We start from the raw sequence: 19050 nt of genomic DNA, 5'->3' as shown, positions 1-19050 counted from the left end.
ATGAGGCGTGTTTACACTGGAGCTCGTCCTGAAGGAAGTCGAGGCAGAGGCCGTGACTGGAGGGCTAGTGAACCAGGTGCGGATTCCTTCCACTCCTCTCTGCTCCTGTTGTGGATGGGCTAGCCCGCCTATATCACCTGACACTGGCCTCTATTTTAACAGACCCTGTTTGGGTTCCTGAAGTCTAAAAGGCCTTTTTTTTTTTTTTCCTGAGGCAAACTGAATATATAACATATAAAGATACATAAATTTCCATACAAATATCTTCTTTACCAGCTGTAATTAAGATATTTGCATGTAAAGAGAACAGTGTGTTCCCTTGACTTCCTCCTGGTTGGGAATTGTATTTTTCTCTTAATCCTCAAAACCCAAGACTTTATGATCTGTTTGTGTCTAACCAGGGGGCGGAGGGAGAAGAAGAGAAGGAAGAGGCAGAAGACTGGGTCAATATAGCATCTATATGGCGATTAACATAACATAATAAAACAAACAAAAATAGGGCATCTGAAATTTAGAATTTTAAACACAGTGTTTACTCCTGGTTGTTTTTGTTTTCAGGCCCAGTTCATTCCACAGGACAAAGTTCAGGTGGGGGTGGGGGAGAGCCCAACAGAAAGTGGGCTGAGCACCTGCTAATTCTGGAGTCAAGTAGAGAGATACACCTTTGAATCCTGGAGCTTCTGCTTATGAGCTATGTGACCTTAGGAAATTTTCTTAAATGCTCTAAGCCTTAGATCCTCATCTGGAACAGAGAGAGAGGGAGTGAGACGTGAGAACAATTTCTTCTTTTAGGCAGATTAAATAAGATAATGTATGCAAATTGCCTGGTTCCTATTAGGCATTCAATAGATGGTAATTATTATTCTATGTAAGTGAATAAGGTAGAAATGATATATAAGAAATTTTAAATAATTTTGAATTACATGCCAAGGTATTTCCTAGGATGGTCTTTGGTACTGGATACTAAACTTGGTGGGGAGGAGAGCCTGGAGAGAACTCTGAGAAATAAGAAGCAAAGCCACTTCCTCCACTGGGACTGGTTTACATATTTGGGTTTGTCTGTTGGAAGCCCAGGAGGAAAGAGAAAGCATCTAGTTGGTCAAGGGAAGAGCTTCCCATTGTAGAATTGGCAGCTCCAATTAGAAGCTAACTTTTGATAACTGTAGACCATGAATTCTATGGTTGACAAAGGTCTTCAGAATTAGAGCCCATTCTCCAGGCCTCCTAAGTGTGTGCCATACACACACATGTTGGGGTTGTGTACACTAGAGCCTTGGGGGTACAGGCACTATCCATAGAGAGAGATACAGAGATATTAGATAGAGATATATAGGCAATATATAGAGATCTGTATAAGGCTGGTTTAAGTCTAGTCCTCCCTCCCTTCTCTCTCTTGTCATAAGCAGCAGGATGGTCGCTGCTCACTATTGTGCATAACAAGAGATAATGGATAGACAAGAGCTGTTGAAGTGTTGGCTTGGGTACTGCTGGTTTTATCACTGCCACCATCACCACTGTTATCACCCGTGCCCCCAATATAGTCTACATATTAGTTAATGGTCATGTACACTCTGGAAAAGAAAAATGAGTCAAGTTCATCAGCATCCCAAAGTTGATTGGCAGGGTTGGTTAGTATGCCATCTCTTGCACTCTGCCAATCATCATGACAACCTTGGCTACCTTTTCCCATCAAGTCAGGACAACCTTGGCCCCTTTTTCCCCACTGAGCCTCTACAGCCAGGATGGACCTTTGATTTGTGGCCCAGTTTGTTCTCGAAGTTGATCATTTCATTACCTAGTGGTTGTCAACCCCCAGCTTCCTGATCTTTGTATTTCCTTATTTATTCATGTCTTTGACTTATTTGGGTACACGCATGTCCTATAGTTCTCCATACCCTAAGTTTCCTTAAAAGCAAAGGTGTCTACTCTGTTTTTATGACACTGCTTAATAAAAGTGCTTAATTAAAAATATATATAATCCTATGTCAAATGTTTATAATGAGTAAGGAATAATGGCCTAAGCATTTAATCCATTTTAAATGGATCCTTGTAAGTCACCTTTGCAAAACACCAATAATCAGTGTGTGGGGACTCTGGGTAGATACATCTGGATCTGATTCCCTACCAAAGGCCCAACCATCTGCTTATCAGTGAAGAGGCCTGAGGGGATGTCTCACAGTAATTAAAACACCCATGAGACTACAGTTAGCACCCGAAGGACAATTTATGAATGCACACAGGGGGCCAGATTATTCAAAGGCTATATGATCAAAGCATTCACTCCCAGTAAGCCAGTTTGTGTGGGAAGCTCGATCATACTGAGAAGGTTGCTTAAAGGAGAAGTCAGAGCAAGAAAGTCAGATGAATCAAATTGTCAGTAGCATCCAGCTAAGAAAGACTGATAAACCCATTCCGTTTGATAACAGAGACTCCTTGACTTCTGAGTAGGTTCAGAAATACTCCAAGTCTTTTGCCCAAATCCACCCCACTCCCCAACCGAAGCTGGTAAGGGATAAACATTGCCACCATCCAATTCCATGTCTACTCCCTTTCCAGGTCTCTATGACCAGCCAGTACTCCTTCTCAAAGACATATATTTTTTTTCATTTGCATCAATCAGTGTACAATTGAGTCATGATGGCCTGAAAGCCACTCAAGCTCTTTCAGATGACCTTGGGCCTATATTCTTGTTATTATCCATTTTATGCTGATCTTAAAGAGACCATCGTAAAGTCTTCATTTCTAAATAGGGAGGAGTCCCTTTACTGTTAGAGGAATGCTTTCCATGTTGCTAGATTTCCTTTATACCCAAAACAGGACTCGTTGCTTGCAAATCTAATTGCCTTGATACCAAGTATTATATGCTGCAGGGATGGCAAGTAGATCTCAGGTAACAGTGCTGATTACTCAGCATAGAATGATAAAACAAGTTAGTGGTTGCATCTAGAGTCAGTGAAAAAGCATGTGGGATTAATTGGTGATGTCTACCATGGGTATAGGAAAGGGAATTAGTGGTACATATGTCATATTGTGCCAATCCTGGCATATCCCATCCCAATCAGTGCTCTCAATTCAAGGATTCTACTGGATCTTTAGTCATACTGAAACCTTAGCTTCTCAGAGTTGGAGGGATCTAATAAGGCTAGTAGGTGTGAGTTTATTGAATGCATCTATCTGTGTTGAAGGATCGTGTACAGAGGGAGGACTTTGCCAAGTGGGCCTGAATTACTGGGACTAACTTATGTTTAGATGCCCAAGTTCACATAGATGAGACTAGAATCCCAATATCCTAAATTATCTTCTACTTGCTTTTTCTCACTTTTCCCTTAAATGTTTTTTTTTGTTGTTTTGTTTTTATGGTGAGCATTGTTTTTGTTTTTTTAAGACCTTATGCTGTTCTTGGTAGATCTGTTTCCACTCTGCCAAGATTTCTTTGTGGTCTAGATATAGCTTTTCCTCCCAGCTCTGTGCCACCTGCAACTTTTATCAATGTACCAGCAATTACTTTAAGCCTATTTTTAATTTGGGGGGATGTTGAATAGCTCCAGTTTGGGGTATGCTGCTGGAGTCTTGCTCCCAAGAGCTGTTGATCCAATTATCAGCATTCTTTGAATATAGTCCTTCTATGTTTATGACTCCAGCCGTTTGGACTCTTCTCCACACATTAACCTCTTTGTTCATAATTATTTCGTGAGAGTCCTTGATAAATTCCTGGGTAAAATTTGGGTGAGCAATCTATGCTGGCAGATTAGTGACATCCTGGCTAGAAATAAACTTGGAGACCATCTTGTCAAACCCACTTATTTAACAGATGGGGACATTGAACCCCAGAGAGAGAGAGCAGGTGTCTCTCAAGTTCATGCATCTATTTAGTGGTAGAGTTGAGGCAAGAATATTGGTGTCCCTTCTCAGATCCAGGGCTTCTCTCTGATCATCATCAAAGTACTTGGAGGTCAGCTGGGCCAGGATTATCATTCCTACTTACAGACCAGTGAACTGAGGCTCAGAGAGATTAATTAGTATTCTTCAGATTACACAAAAAATTAGGGCAGAGCAGAGTTGGTTTCAGTGCTCTGATTCGTAGGTAAGGTTTTTTAAGGAATATGAGGTCATTTTTGAATAGAAGCTTTAAATAGTGTACCAGTACAGTAATTGTCTCTCTACGAGGTTAGGTAGACTTTACAGTTAGAAATGTGAACCTATAATAAGCCAGTTCCATGATTTTTTTTCTAGTTGGGCTTGTGGCAAAGATATTTATTGTAGAGGAGGCAAACACTTGGGATGATTCAAAAAGCAAGGAGACCATAATTCAAGGACTTTAGGGTCCCCAGGGTGGTAGTAAAACCAGCACCAGCAAGGTGATTTGGGCCAAGCATAGTCCCAAAAATATAACACGGATTGGGTGAAACTGAAGAGTAGGGAAGAGATGCCAAAAGCAGGGGAGATGTTTATCAGAGATGAGGAATGCTACCCTAGTACCTCTAAATATGTTGCAGGAAGTGATTTTTTTTTTTATATTTTTATTGGGAAAATGGATTCTCAAGAACATCTGTCAACACCTACTTCTTCGTAGTAGCTCAGGATTTCTGAAATGGCAGGATCCAGGTCTTATTTCTCCAATTACATAACTCCATATCTGATATATGGTAGGCTTCCTGCAAACATCTGTTAAGTGAAATAAACAAGGAGGCAGGTATACCTCTTGGTGAATGACTGAACTGGAATGATGCTCCAGACCACTGCAGTTTGGGACAATCAGAAATCACAAAACCAGGTTTCATCCCATTCAGAGATGCTCCGGGGAATTGTCCTCCATTATTTTGGTCTGGTGAATGGGCTCGGCAAAGTGTTCCCTTACCCACAGATGTGGCAGGGCTAGAAAACTCTAGGGCGGTGAAGTGCAGTGCCGCAGGCACTTACCTGTATCATGTGGAAATGGAACGGACCACCTGGTAAGATAATGGGTTCTTCATCCCCAGGGATTTTCCAAGAAATCCAGATGACCATATTTTAGAGATGTTATGGAGATACATGCGTCGATCATGAGGTTACAGTAGATGACCTCAAAGTTTTGCTTTTTGCCCAGTTCTGAGATCCTGAGTCAACTCAATAATAGAACGTGCTTAGATAGGTATAAAGTGGGAAAGTCATTTAAAGAGCCATTATGATGCATGTGCAAGGAACTGTGTCAAGCATATGTTTCTGTGATGCTATGAAATATTTCACCCTCTTCATGTCTACAAATTCACACGTTTGCTTTCTTTCTCACTTCCCTCACACCTCATCATCCGTCACCTGCCCTCTCTAGCCCACTGCTCTCTATGCCCGGGTCTGTCCCGCTCTGAAACCTTGAAGCCGTCCTCCCTTCTTAATACTCTAAAATCCACCGTCTTTTCTACATTAAAGAAAAACATCTTCATTTGACCTTTCTGCCCCTTCCAGCTGACACGCGTCTCCTCAACTACTGAAATAGGTCGTTTTATCTTCTGTCTTGATTTTTGGGCTTCTGATCTCACCACTTCATTGACTCTAAATTTTGGGGGTCAGTAATTATCTCATCTTGGCAAAATTTAAATGCCTTTCCTCTGAAAAGTCTAATCCTTTTCTGAACTATCTATTGAATGACATTATTAATAGCTGCCCCATTCTTTCCCTACCCTCTGTTCCCTCACAGCTTAACATCTTGTTCAGTGCCATCATGATGCCTGGCTCCATGATGTATTCCCCATTCCAGCCATTCTTTACCTCATCCATTGGTTTCTCTTCTTTCTCTCCTTTAAAGTTCTGGTCCTGCTATTTTAGACATCTGCTTTGGGAAACCTCACACACTCACATGCTTATAACGCCTTTTTGCTTTTAGGTTGAAGCTGGTTGGATTTACATGTTTAGCCTCCACCTCTTCTCTCTTTGATTGCTTAAGCTGTTAGCCTCCCCTGGAGAATTCGCTGGTGGTTAAAACTTGCCTTGTTGGGGATAAAAGTCACCATGGCCACCTCCTGCTTCTCCAACAAACAGCCTGTTGCCATCAGTGAAAACCCTCTTGGGACATTTCCCAAAGCTGAGTCATTTTTGAACCTGTCTCTTCATCACCTGTACCTGACTCCTCACCTGATCCTGCTCTACCTCTCTTTACTCCAGTGTCCTTTGTCGACAGGAGCTGTCCTAGCCCACTCCCTAACCAGATCAATGCTTGCGCCTTTAGACTCAGAGTCATTCTACCCATGCTCCTTAAACTCTCCATTATCCCAACTGCTTCTCTAAGAGATTTGAGTGAATCCTCATTTCCCAAAATGATAAATTTCTTACCTTGACCTCCAGGGCCCTCAGGCACTCTGTCATGCTGCTTCCTGACTGCTCCCACAAGAAGCCCCCTCCGTGCCACCCCAGCCAGCCTTCCCCGCATTCCTCAATGGCGCTCACTCATTTCCAGTGTTGCCTGAGACCTTCTGTATACATTTCCTAGGGCTGCTGTAACAAAGTACCACCAACTGGGTGGCTTAAACAACAGAAACTTATTTCCTCAGTTCTGGAGGCTGGAGGTCTGAGACCAAGTTGTCAGCATGGTTGGTGTCTTCTGAGGCTTCTCTTCTCCCCATGTCTTTACATCCTTTACCTTCTGTGAATGTCTGTGTACAAATTTCCCATTCTTGCAAGGACACCAGTCACATTGGATTAGGACCAGCCACATGACCTTGTTTTACCTTAATTACCTTTCCACATGCAGTCACATTTTGAGATACTAGGACTTAAGCATAATGAATTCTGGGAGGAACACCATTCGGCCCATAACATCTTATCCTCTCAACTTACCATCTGTTCTTTCATCTCTGTCTTTGTTCTTTCTCTCTGTTCCTCACCGTCATCGAAACCCAGTGGTCCCATTTCACTGTGCTCACTGGATGGTCTCCCCAGCATCACCCTATTGGTTTACACACACAGACGTGTTGCTTTGTGAACATGCTTCTTTGTTGGGTCCTTCAGATGTTTCTCTGCCTCTGGCTTGACTGAGAGCAGGGACTATGTCTCTTGTCTTTTGAACAAGAGGTGCTTGAGAAATGCCATTGCTAAGTCACTGCATGTCCCTTCTCAAAGGCTGCCTAACATACCCACTTCTCTGAATTCTTAAGAGGCCTTTCAAGGGGAATGAGTTTTTCCCAAGTGGTAATGGGAAACCATACACACTGACTCTGTTGACAGCAAGAAGGAGGAGGGCTGAGGACCCACACAGATGACATCCGACTAGCTCACCTCCTTTCCAAATCAGACAGACAGGGAAGGGCATCTGGGAAGGAAGCCCTGAAAGTAGTAGTGAAGTCAGTGATATTTCAGCTGGAAACAGGAAGGACCAATATTCCCTCAGGAATTTTGGAGAGGTGCTATTTCTTTGATTTAAGGGGGTGAAAATTCTGGATAAAACCCACTTCCTTTTAGAGTGGTAATTGGCTGGGAGGCTCATCTTGTTGGAAGTAGAATTGAGCCCTTGGAGGGAATCCAGTTGGATCTTGGTAGAAAACCAAAAGGAAGACAGCTGGGCACCATGTACTAAGAGTGGTATGATGGTGTGCCTGCCGAGCTGTGGGTAGCCTCTCTGGGTGGACTCCTGAGTGAGGACCATGTTGCTGAGTTGATGCTGTCAGCCTTTTCCCCTAGTGGTGTGAGAGGTGTTTGGAGGCTGTGGCCAGGAGAGACTCACCATTCACTTAAAGATACACCCACTCCCCTTCTCCTCCCTTCTTTCATCCTTCCATGCTTTCTTCCTCTGCCTTCATCCTTTCTTCTCTCTTCCCCTACCCTGCTCTCTCCTCCATTCACTGTCAGGAAGGGCCATGCCAGAAGGGCCCGATCAGCGTGTCATGGCAGCGGCAGAGACTAGCAGCACCAGCAGCTTCCACAGTGAGTCTGGATTTTGTTTCTGGGGCCAGGGGGCTGGGCAGGGCCGTCCACACACAGACTGACAGCTTGCAGACTTTGGAGAGGAACTTCCATGGGCTGGGGCTGCTGCCCTCCTCTCCTTCCCTGCCTCCCAGCAGAGAGGCAACTTCCATGGAAGTTTCCTGCCAAAGCCATTGATGTGCTTGGGATGTCTCATGGAGAGGAAGCATGGTGGGGGGGTGGAGGGGCCATAGTCTGCTAAAACTAGGGGCACATCTGGGAGAAGCGCCGGAGTTGAAATGGCTGCCAAGGATTCTGTCCAAGCCTGCGTGTGTGGTGGAGGCTGGAGGCTCTGCATGGATGATGGTTTGGCTGCTTTCTTGCATTTCAGGAAGTATGACCTTGAGTTTTTAGTACATGTTGGGTGCCTACACTCCCTTTAAGGAACTGAGAATGCCACATAGGCTCAAAGATCTGCAGAACCAGCGGTCTCCCTGTTGACCTCAGATGAAGCTTGTCTAACAAATTCGATGATTAGGATAGTTATTACAGAGCTCCATGACTGAGTCATCTCTCTGAGTATTTGGGGGAAAGTTTTTTTTTTTACCATCACCATGTTAATTTCTGTGGTAATTTCTGGCATGGAGATGGACATAATGTGGAATCAGTCAAAGTTCCATCTGTCTTGCCTTGATCATCAGACTGAATTGGATGGCTTCCTTCCACTTTTTCCCTAGGGGCTGTTTCCTTCTGTTTTGGGAACGGTCCACTTGGGAAAATAGAACCACAAAATTTACCTCTCCAGCCTTAAAAATCTCACCCAGTCTAGGAGCCCACACGTCCGACTCGAAATGTTTTTCCACAGGCCAGATGCTGTTTACAAATATTGACGGGTGTGATATAGTTCATTTTGAAGTGAAAAACCTCCAGTCTCCAATACGTGATATTATCCTGATGCTGCATTCTTGTGGGCAGGTGCATGGAGATGCTTTTCCAATTTCATTCATTTCTCCTGTGTTATGGTTACGGAGGTAAATTAAGCATAGCATCCCAAGTTCTACCAGGATCACATTTTTATAGGTATCTCATCTCAGCACTGTTACTAATAATGGCATTACAGTTTAGGATTATTCAACACTAACAACTGTGTAGAATTAGAGTTTATCAGAATGAACATGTTTGCTAGCCTTGTGAGAATTTCACAAGCAGGACCATTATAAGAGATTAATCAATCTCTTCTCATGCTTTTAAATATCATATATATTTCATTCACCTCAGGGTAATACTCTTGGTTTGAGGAGTTGACGGTTTTAATTAAAGTATCAAATTGGTCAAATTTATTAATTAAATTCAACAACTACTTATTATTAATCAACTCTGTATATTTGATTGTCTAAACTTGGACACCTCCGAGACTGAAAAAGGGAAGCTATTAATAATTAAATTGATACCACGGGCATAAACTGTTACCTTCCCTGGTAAATTTGGACAGAGAGTCACTCCATCCATGTATTGTGAGGAGGGGATCCAACTGTGATTAAAATAGGCAAAAATCTCTTCCCTTAATAAGGGAAATATAAAATAAAGTAGAATAGATAGTATGTAAGAGAATAATAGATCCTTAGAAGAAAAATAAAGCACAGAAGGAAAAAAGAAGTGTTTGGTGGTGGTGATGGTTATGTGTGTGCGTGTGTCTACCTGTGTGTGCTCGTGCACAATTTTAGACAGGGAGGTCAAAGCAATTGAGTTGCCTAAAGAATATAATGTATTTTAGTTTATTTAGTTAACAATTTAGCCAAGGAGGGCTTTCATGGCTTAGATGAAATTTTTCTGAAACAAGTCAGATCTAGACATTCTGAATCCAAAGCAAGAAACACAATATTCAGAATGACAAAAATCGAGAAGGGAGAATCAAGTGGCCATGGCATTGGAAGCATACCTTGTTTGCTCAATAGTTAGGTTTCAGCTCCAACTGACATGACTGAGAGACTGTCAGAAACTGGGTGAGCCTGCGGACTTCTCCGCGTGGGGGACCATCTTGTAGAAAGCCCCTCAGTCTTTGACTTTCCCTGGCCATTCAGGACATCTTAAGGTCCTTTCTTCTTCCATCTGTTGTCCTCAGGGGTGGTCGGGGATGGCAGCTTACCTTTGCTGAGCACCTTCACCAGACACTTTGCTAGGGACTTTGAGTAGGTTCATTTATTTACTCTATACTGTTCCCATGAAGAAGTTATCGTAGTGCCATTTTAAGGAGGAGAACACCAACATTTAAACCTAACACTGGAAAACAGTGGAACCAGGATTTAAGCCTAGGTGGCTTAAGTCTAAAATCCTGCCTTAACCTGTTAGTCTTAGCATTCACCCAAAGATACCCATTGGCAGGAAGTGGGAGAAAGAAAGGAGAGGTAGGACTTCCTAGGTTACCCCCAAGGTCCCGCGAATGGGCTTCTTGCATGGCTGGATCAGAAGCAGTAGATATGTTGGGGTGGTTGTCGATGTCTTTGCTGATGGTGCATGAAGGTACAGCAACTTCTGCTGCTTCTCCGTGTGTCATTGTCATCGGGAATGGGGATAGGCATGGAAAATTTGGGGGGCATGAGAGCAAGTCTTCCTGCTGTGGCATCCATCCCAGGCAGAGGTGGAACTGGACTTCAGTGTGTTAGTGTTTCTGGGTTTCACGCACGTTGGAAGGAGGGACGATGCATGAGTCTGTGTGTAGATAATAGGGGTGGGGAGAATGCATGCAGAGGTCTGAGGCTGGATAAAGGTTTTCCGACAGGGGTTTGAGTCAAGAGTTGAGTTTGAAGAGAATCCTAAATTTCCTGCCTGCCTTTGTGATTAGAATCCACAGACTGACCACATCCAGTCTTGGGACTGCTATTAGCAAGAAGCAGGATGTCTCTGGACCATATCTTATTATGGTTATACTTAACATCAATCTCACTGTGTAACCTTGTATTTATGTGTAATGAACATTTATATACTTCCCAGGAAAAAAGAAATTTAGGTAGCATCTCATTTTATGCAGAAGCTCCTGGTAAAGATATGGCAAGCAAACCATCATTTATATGCACCCGAGAGAGCTGCTATAGCAAAGTGAAGAATTATTTTGAGATGTCAATAACCCTCTCCAGTTTGCCTTTTATGCTAAAGGGGAGAGTATTTCCACTTGTGACACTGTTATTTTCTTGGACGTCTGTAATGTATTTATCCAAAGGTTTCAACGAATGTCAAGACAGTGTCTCTTTCAGTATCACGATATGTGTCATACAGATAGAGAGAAGTTATTACTCTGTCATTTACCAAGGGTTTTCTTCATCATCACAATGTCAGTGTCACTTAGGTATACACTCCAGGCATATGAATGTCTCTCACTGTGGCCTTCCAACTACTGGATTATGACTACTCCATCAAGTCTTGGTTCTTTACTGCTTATGGCCTGTTGTCTAGTTTCCCTCCATCGCTTTGCTACTCAGGGCTAGGGAGCAAAGCATTCATCTGCCTCCATGGGGGACTCTCCTCTGACTTACCTGCTGAGTCTTTTTGCCTTTCTGGCAAAAACAAACGAGCAAGCAAACTACCTTTTCTTCTAAGATATTAACTCACCTCAACATCATTTGGCTTCTCTCTTCTACACCCGTGCCCTGTGGAGTCCCAGTTGGGAACAGGGGTAAAGATTGGAAAAGTCTGGTTCTATTTCAAGCTGACAAGGATAGCCCTCCTTCCACTGCTTACAGAAGGCCCACCCTGCTTCTCACACATACAGGATCTGTCAGAATTCTAGGAAGGGTTTAGTTGCCGCTGGAAGGACAGTGCCCAGGCCTTCGACAGAAGTCTGTGAGAGCACATAGTCACAAGTATGCCCCAGTCCAGAGACCTCCTTAGAAACCTGGTTAGGGACACACCCTTTTGCACCAGAAGTCCAGGGGTGCATGTCTCTACCCAAATGAGCCCAGTTGTGCTGAGGAACCCTAGAACACTCACCTGTCTCTGCATGCCCAGGGCACACAACAGGAACTTTGGATGGAGTGCATGGTGGTGTGCTTCAGCTACCGCTGAGGTTGTGGGGGGGATCAGGGTATAGTGAGGTGTCCATGAGCTGGAGAGTGTTCTAACACACATTAGGACTTTGATAGTTTCACAGCTCTGACCTTGCAGAATGTGATTTCCCAGCTTCCTGTTGCTTTCTGAGCCTTGCAATTCAAGATGGTTAAGATGGCTTCTGGGCTGAGCAGTCTAATACATTGTCCTGTGGGAGATGCCTTTTAATTATGCGATACCCGTGTCCTTATAGGTTCAGGGAAATCAGCTGGTATTCCCAGGGCTAGTCCTTTGAGTTCTCACCTGGAGATTTATCCACAGATAGGAACTCTGCCCTTTAAATGGTAATTAATTTTCAAACTCGTAGCTGCCTGAGCATTTTGCTCTCCGATGATCTGAAAATAGAGGTCTCCTATCAGAGCAAGCTCCCAGAATAGCAGGACAAGAGTGTCCTGGAATGGGGTGGAGCTCAGGTCTTCCTGTGAAGGGGCTGAGGGGTTCAGAGGAAGAGAACAGTGGGAAGGAAGGGATTCCAGAGGTGCCATCTGGGACTGTTCATTAGGAAGGTCTCTCTAGTCTTTGTGATGGGATTCTGTATTCCTCACTCGGGACTTTATCTTCAAAGTTGGTCAAGTCTGTTTGCTTCTGCAATTCTTTTGGGACAAATGACTCATGAGAAACCCATTTGTCTGGAAGAATTGCAACAGGACCTCCTGTCTAGGGATGCTGAAGGGGACCAGATCACATGAGTTCTGTTATCTCTGTTGCCTGGGTCAGCTGGGTCTCTCTTGAGCATTAGCTGGTTCCTCTGATTTTTGTGGCCTCCTCCCATCCCGGCACTTGTGGCTAACCTTAATGGAAAGTAGATGTCTAATGTAACCTCCAGCCCAACGCTCTGGGCTGAAGAAGCTGGCGTGTGGGCGGATGCAGCCATGCAAGGAAAGCTTTCAGTGCAAGTGCTGGTCTCTGAGCCACGTGTTTGTAAGCTGTGTTCTTGTAATGCTTTATGGCTGGTGAAACCCGGGTATGGGGTGCCACCGTACAGGGTGGGAAAGGAGAAAAGGTCATTCTGTGGATGAGAGCAGGCATGTTGCTGTGGGCAGTTGGTTTCTATCTGGGCCTCTGGGATCTCTCTCGAGTCTTTCTTCTTAGGTTCATTTCTAGCAATAGACATTTTATTCCTAGGGATAGAGACTAAATTGAGAGTCGAATTTTCCAGCATTATATCAAGATTCTTTCAGCTGCAAGTGACAGAAACCTCATCCAATCTATCCTAAGCTAAAAGGCAATGTATTGTGTTCATAATCACAGAATCCAGATTTAAGACTTATTTCTGGTGGGGCCTAATTCTAAGACCGGACTAAATCTCCAGGCTTCACATACATTGCTCTCTCTCTCTCTCTCCTTCTTTCCTTTCATCTCCACTCAACCTTCCTACCATCCCTCCTTCTCTCTGTCTTCCCCCTTTTCTGCCTGACACAGTGATCTCAGGGAAAGACATGATAATGGGGAAATAGATTCCCAAACCCTCAAGGCTGATGAATTTTGGAAATCATGATGATAAAATGCTACAGGGGTTGGGCAGGTGATCTGGGACCTAGATGTTCAGTGACAAAGACTTGTCTTCATTGGAGATGCCTTGCCATTGGGAGCCCCACTGACCAGGCATGAAATGATCCAGTTGTTTGAGTTGGGCTAGGCATTATGCTGAGAGAAGCTGCAAAAGAAGGACTAATGAAGCAAAGCCCATGACTGACTTGTTTTTCCAGTCTCTCTATGAGGAACATCCAGTGCTGTCCGGTGTCATTTTGATGGGTGCTCTCCAGGCTGATGTAGCCTCCCGTCTTAGTTCGTTATATCTGCAGATTTAGATCTTTCTGAATGAACAATCCCTCTTCAGCTTTTATGGGTGTTTCTATAGATATAAAGTTCTAGGATTTCTATCACATTTTCCAATATTTGCCACCCCAACACATCCATTTATATGCCTCGAAACAGCCAGCGAGTCTTCCTTCACTTTGGATGTGCATAAGAACTCTGACTCAGTGGTGCCAAAGAACATTGGCTTTGGAATCAGACTCCTGTAGGCATGAGGCTTGGATTTTCTACTCTTTAGCCTTTTGAACTCACATAAGTTGCTTCACCCCTTTCTTCCTTCATCTATGTAATGCTGTTGTTAATAATAATTTCCACAGCCAAGGCACACTGGGAGGACGTTTAGCACAGATCCTAGCTTAGTTTAGTTTAGTTTAGTTTAGTTTAGTTTAGTTTACAAGCCTTCCGCCTCTGGCCTCAACCTTGGAATAATGAAAGCATCTCTTTTTACCTGTTACGATAAATCCAGATGAGGCCTCAACTGTTTGGATTACCTACCCCAGACTTAGCCTTGCTCCACCTCTGGGGGACCCACCAGGGGACCCTGAGAAAGATTCCTCCACCCAGTTTCAATTAGCCCCAAAACAAGAAGTCCACTTGCTCCAATCCTCCTTCTATCCTTTTGGAGACACGAATGTGTATAATCGAATAGGAATGCCTTTGAAAAAAAACCACTCAACTGTGATTACTGGCTTAGCATTTAAGACTTTCTCCTGGGTTCATCCTCAGAGCAGCCTTCCCTTGCCTTTTGACCTTGAAGGGGAAGCCAAGAGGTAGGGCTTGTTTATAAAGAGAGAAGGAGCAGCTCACAGCTGCATGCCTCAGGTTATGGCTTGGGATGCCAGATGCTGTGTGGAGGGACAAGCTCCTCCATGCCTTTCATCTGAGACTACCCTTGGCTCACACCCTTTGCTGCAAAGAGGCACTCTGGGGCCCAGTTGTAGAGTAGCGGGCTGTGTGAAACTCGTGGGTCTCAGAGCTGTAGCCTCACAGCACTGGGAGGGGCATCCAGAGGTTATCCAGTCTCTGCCTCACCGAATCATAGTACTTTGGAACTAGATGATACCTAAAGGCCAACGAGCCCAGCCCTTTTCCTCACCCTACCAATTTTACAGATGAGACTCAAGGGCCCAAGGATCAGCCAGGTGGTATGATGTAAACCTAAATCAGGGCCCTGGAGCTTCTGAGTTCTGGTCCATTGCTCTCGTTGGCCTGCCTGCAACACACATGCATGCGCACGCACACACATGCACACATGCACACAAACGTGCATGCACATGCATACACACGCCACTCTGGTAACTCAACTGCCAGCGCTGGGGAGGGCGTTGAGATGAGCTTTTGTTCAGTGCTCTTGCTATATTGACTCAGGTGAGAACATTTTGCTTTGGACAATCTCATGCAGTTTTTGAGTGGAGAAGAATCTTTGCAACCCTCTGCTCCAGCTATGTAATCATTACAGATGTGAACATGAGAGCAGGAGGAAGCAGAGCGTGCCAAAGCACAGAGGGGCACGCTGGGAGCCCTGGAGGGAGAGTTCAGATGACCTGAGTCTCAGTCCAGTGCTATTTCTACCCTATTCCGTGGTGGCAGATCTCGCTTCCAGCTTCCTCCCTCCTAGGATGCTTTGAGGCATCTCTAGACACTGTATGGGTTGTGTGTCTATGTTAATTAATACCCCTTTCCTAGAATTTCTCAGGGGACAGGCTAGCTAGGAACGCGTGATGCATAAAAATAATGGTGGTACTAACTTATGTTTATTAATTACTTTGCAGTTCACAGGGGCGTCAGCTGCTGTTATCATCCATCGGCAGACTGCCCTGAGAATGTCATCCCACCATGTTTTCTAAGTCGAGCCCCCACCTTTAGGTGAAGGTGGGGGATTTTATCCACCCTTTCACATTTGTGGTCCAGCCAGAGATCCAGCAAGTGATCTGAGGGCTCTCTCCTCCCGGGCGCCAAGGAAACTTCCTTCAGAATTAGAGGGTCTTATTTCATGACTCAAAGAAGAATCCCACTTTCTGTTGGGTGTAGCGGTGCCCTGAATTCTCCAGAAAGCTTTGGGTGTGTGAAAAGGCGCTTAGCGTCTGCTTTTCCTGGCCCTGGTAGGACCTGCTCTAGACTAGTTAGCGGGTGGACTGGGAGCTTGGCTTCAGCTCAGAGAAGCTGGATAAGGCAGCCTCTCGTGGAAGGAGTGGGGTGTTTTTCTATGTCCCGTCCCATGGTGCTCTTCCCGCTTTCCTTTGCCTCGGGATGTAGCCATTGAGGGTAGGTTTCTCTTGTGGTATGTATTGTTTACTGAACTAATTAAAATATGCAAAGTGTTCCCTGTCCCCCATTTTGCGCTTCTTCCCTGGCTACTTCTGGCATTTTCAGTTGGCAGTTAATAAAACAAAAGGGGGGCCCAAAGGCCCGCGTCTCCCTCCAGCTAGAATGATTAATTTGGAGTGGTTTAGAAGTCGAAGATTTTACCTCTAGCTACAGCTGAGCCTTTTTGGCAGATCCGTTCTACCTGCTCAGAGCACTGTAATTGGGGGACTGTGAATGCTTCCGGAAGGGCACAGGGCAGGTGGAGGGAGTGAGCAGGAGGGGGGCAAGGGTTTGGTTTGTTTATTATTGCAGTGCAAATGGAGGAGACTTCTCCTTCCTCAGGGTAAGCCTACATGGAAATAGCTATAGCCAAGGACCCTGGAAATTTACTTCCTAATCCAGCCTAAATGTTTACTACCACCAAATACCCCCATCTACCCGCACACACAGAGATTCCCCAAACCCATTCTCTTCTAGAGAATGCTTCTTGCAAATATTTATTTGCTGCAGCAAGCCTTGGTGCCTGTTCTGGCCAACGTGTATACTACGCTAAATGCTTTACATGGGTTGTTTTATTCAATCCTCATGGCTGTTTTAGCAGGTGGATAGCAATTGATGTTCAACAGATGGGGAAACTGAGGCTCAGAGAGCTTAGCTGATTTCCTGAAGTGATGTGGCTATATGAATTTGTGGCTGTGTGTTTGTCTGTGTATCACGATGTTATTGGGCCCCTATTGTAAGATCTGCTTGGGGTGCACTGCCTTCTGTTCCCATTAGGGGAACCTGTTTCTGCACCCACCAGCTTTTCTAATAGGACATCTTGCCCTTGCACTGAGCAGAGTGTGTAAGGTGCATTTTGCCAGGGGCATCAGGCCTTGCCTCAGTTTACCTCTCTACTGGCCCAGACACATAGCTACCTGCCTCCTTCCAATCTGTGGCCCAGAGAGATGAAAGATACACAGACCACGTCATACTGTGGGAATCATCACAATAAGGGATGTGGAGAGGCCTCAGCCGGCAAAATGTCTTTTAGACACAGTTAAGAAGCAGCCCCTCAAGGTGACAGGTGTTGGATCAGGGCAGACACCCCTGTCATTGTAGGATTGTAGGAAATAATGCTCTATGTTAACAGTGTCAAGAGTCATTTCTTTTTTTTTTTCAAGATTTTATTTATTTATTTGAGAGGGAGAGAGAGACAGAGAGAGAGAGAGTGAGAGCACAAGAGCAGAGGGAGGGAGAAGCAGACTCCCTGTGGAGCAGGGAGCCCAAAGTGGGTATGGGGCTTGATCCCAGGACCCTGAGATCATGACCTGAGCTGAAGGCAGACGCTTAATCGACTGAGCCACCCAGGTGCCCCTCAAGAGTCATTTCATAGTGTTGACTATGTTTTATAAACAGTCTTTCATTTGTCAGTCCTCCTGAAGTCTCTCGGAGGTAAATGAAGATCACGAGCAGCAAATGGAGGCTGTTTTCAGCCGTCTGCTTCTCGGGCAGCTGATGTGGGGCCCTAGCAGGGGTTGTGCAAGCAGGTTCTCCCATGATCACAGCATGCGGTCCGCATCACAGACTTTGCAAGTGGCCAGTCCCCTGTGCCGGGCTTTTGGGATCTTGGAATTCGAAAGAAACGTTTTCAATCAAGAAAGCCAAGCAGTCCATCTTGTCATCCAAAGCTAAGAGGTGGGCGCCTGGCCTGAGGTTATTTAGAGATGGGATCTCACCGGCTAGCAAGGGAGAATATTTTGTCACTTCCTGGAAAAGCTCTTTCTCCACCGTTGGTACAAATCAGCTCTGGTCACCACTGGGCTCGGACAGAAGGCTCAGGATCGGAAGATGATGTCATAAAACTCGGATTGTGATTAAGGAATCCAATGCTATCATCTTCAGGCTGATGGGTATTCAGTCAATAGGAGGCACATTTTTGTTACCAATGGCTGGAGGAGACAAGTTACAGCTCGGTCTGCCTTTTGAGGAAAAAGAGCCCGTCTCATTCTTTGCTTCTTAAATTCAAATCATCTTGCTTTTCCTTCTTGTTTCCTGCCAGGAGGCCTAAAACAAAGGAAATAAAGTCATTGAACTCCATCCATAGAATATGCTAACCAGCTCAGTCCTGTCTACTCTGGGATTTGCATTAGCTGCTCTTCCTGGGTGTCGAAATCCTGCTTTTGTAAACAGCCAAGTAGTCCAAGGATCCGAGTTGGCAGCCCCACTGATCCTGGAAACCTGTTCCCAGTGCTTAGAAGTGGAATTATCTTGAACCCACAAAACTCATAAGAAGGATTTAGAGTATGGCGAGGGATTCACTTCTAGCTTGGCCCCTGCCTACCATGGACTTGCTGACATTCCATCTCTGAGCTGGAGATGGAGATTTCCTTCTCCATAATTCAGGAACAGTGTCTCCTTGGTGTAAGGGTCACTGGGCAGAATGTCCAAGTTTCTGGAAAAACGAGAAGTGCTGTACAGTAAACATAAACACTGAGAAATTAGCACCTTGGAAGATGCCACATACACATATGTGCATGTATATACGAAAACCCTGCATGCTTCTGTTTCATTTAATATCTCACTGAATTTCCACATATGTTCTACGTAGTTTATGATTTTACACATAAGAAAGGTGAGTCTTCGAAGGTTAAGTAAGTTCCCTAAGGTTGCTTAGCTAGTAAAAGGCATTGCCTAAGTTATACATTATCCCATTTGTTCCTTCAGATTGTCTGTTTCCTTATCCTGTACACACATTTTCAATATCAGTCATATTTTTTTACTTTTTTTTTTTTTGGCATTAAATACCAAGCAAAGCCAATCTTGTCTGAAAGAGAGTTTCTTATGTTTGCTAAATAAGTCTGAATCTAAATCAAAACCTTGGGGGAACAGCCAGAGCTGAGCAGGGTACATTAAGAATCTAGATTTATCACAAAAAGGCTTTATTCTCCCGTTTCCCTTTACCTATTAATG

The 19050-nt window shown here is 44.5% G+C and overlaps 1 protein-coding gene across 3 annotated transcripts in view; it reads left to right on the top strand.

Annotated features, from left to right (window-relative positions):
- The window catches only part of NTRK3 (neurotrophic receptor tyrosine kinase 3), a 410029-nt gene that overhangs the window by 351100 nt on the left and 39879 nt on the right, over positions 1 to 19050 (top strand). The window contains exon 16 of one of the 3 annotated variants that reach the window (XM_027570490.2): positions 7819 to 7893. The exons of the other annotated variants lie outside the window; for them this stretch is intronic. Within the exon in view, the coding sequence (XP_027426291.1) occupies positions 7819 to 7893 (75 nt within the window). The remainder of the gene's footprint in view (positions 1 to 7818; positions 7894 to 19050) is intronic. 3 annotated transcript variants of the gene reach the window in all.

This window comes from Zalophus californianus, chromosome 6, assembly GCF_009762305.2.
Source record: "Zalophus californianus isolate mZalCal1 chromosome 6, mZalCal1.pri.v2, whole genome shotgun sequence".
NCBI lineage: Eukaryota > Metazoa > Chordata > Mammalia > Carnivora > Otariidae > Zalophus > Zalophus californianus.
This window is presented reverse-complemented; position numbering and strand designations above follow the sequence as displayed.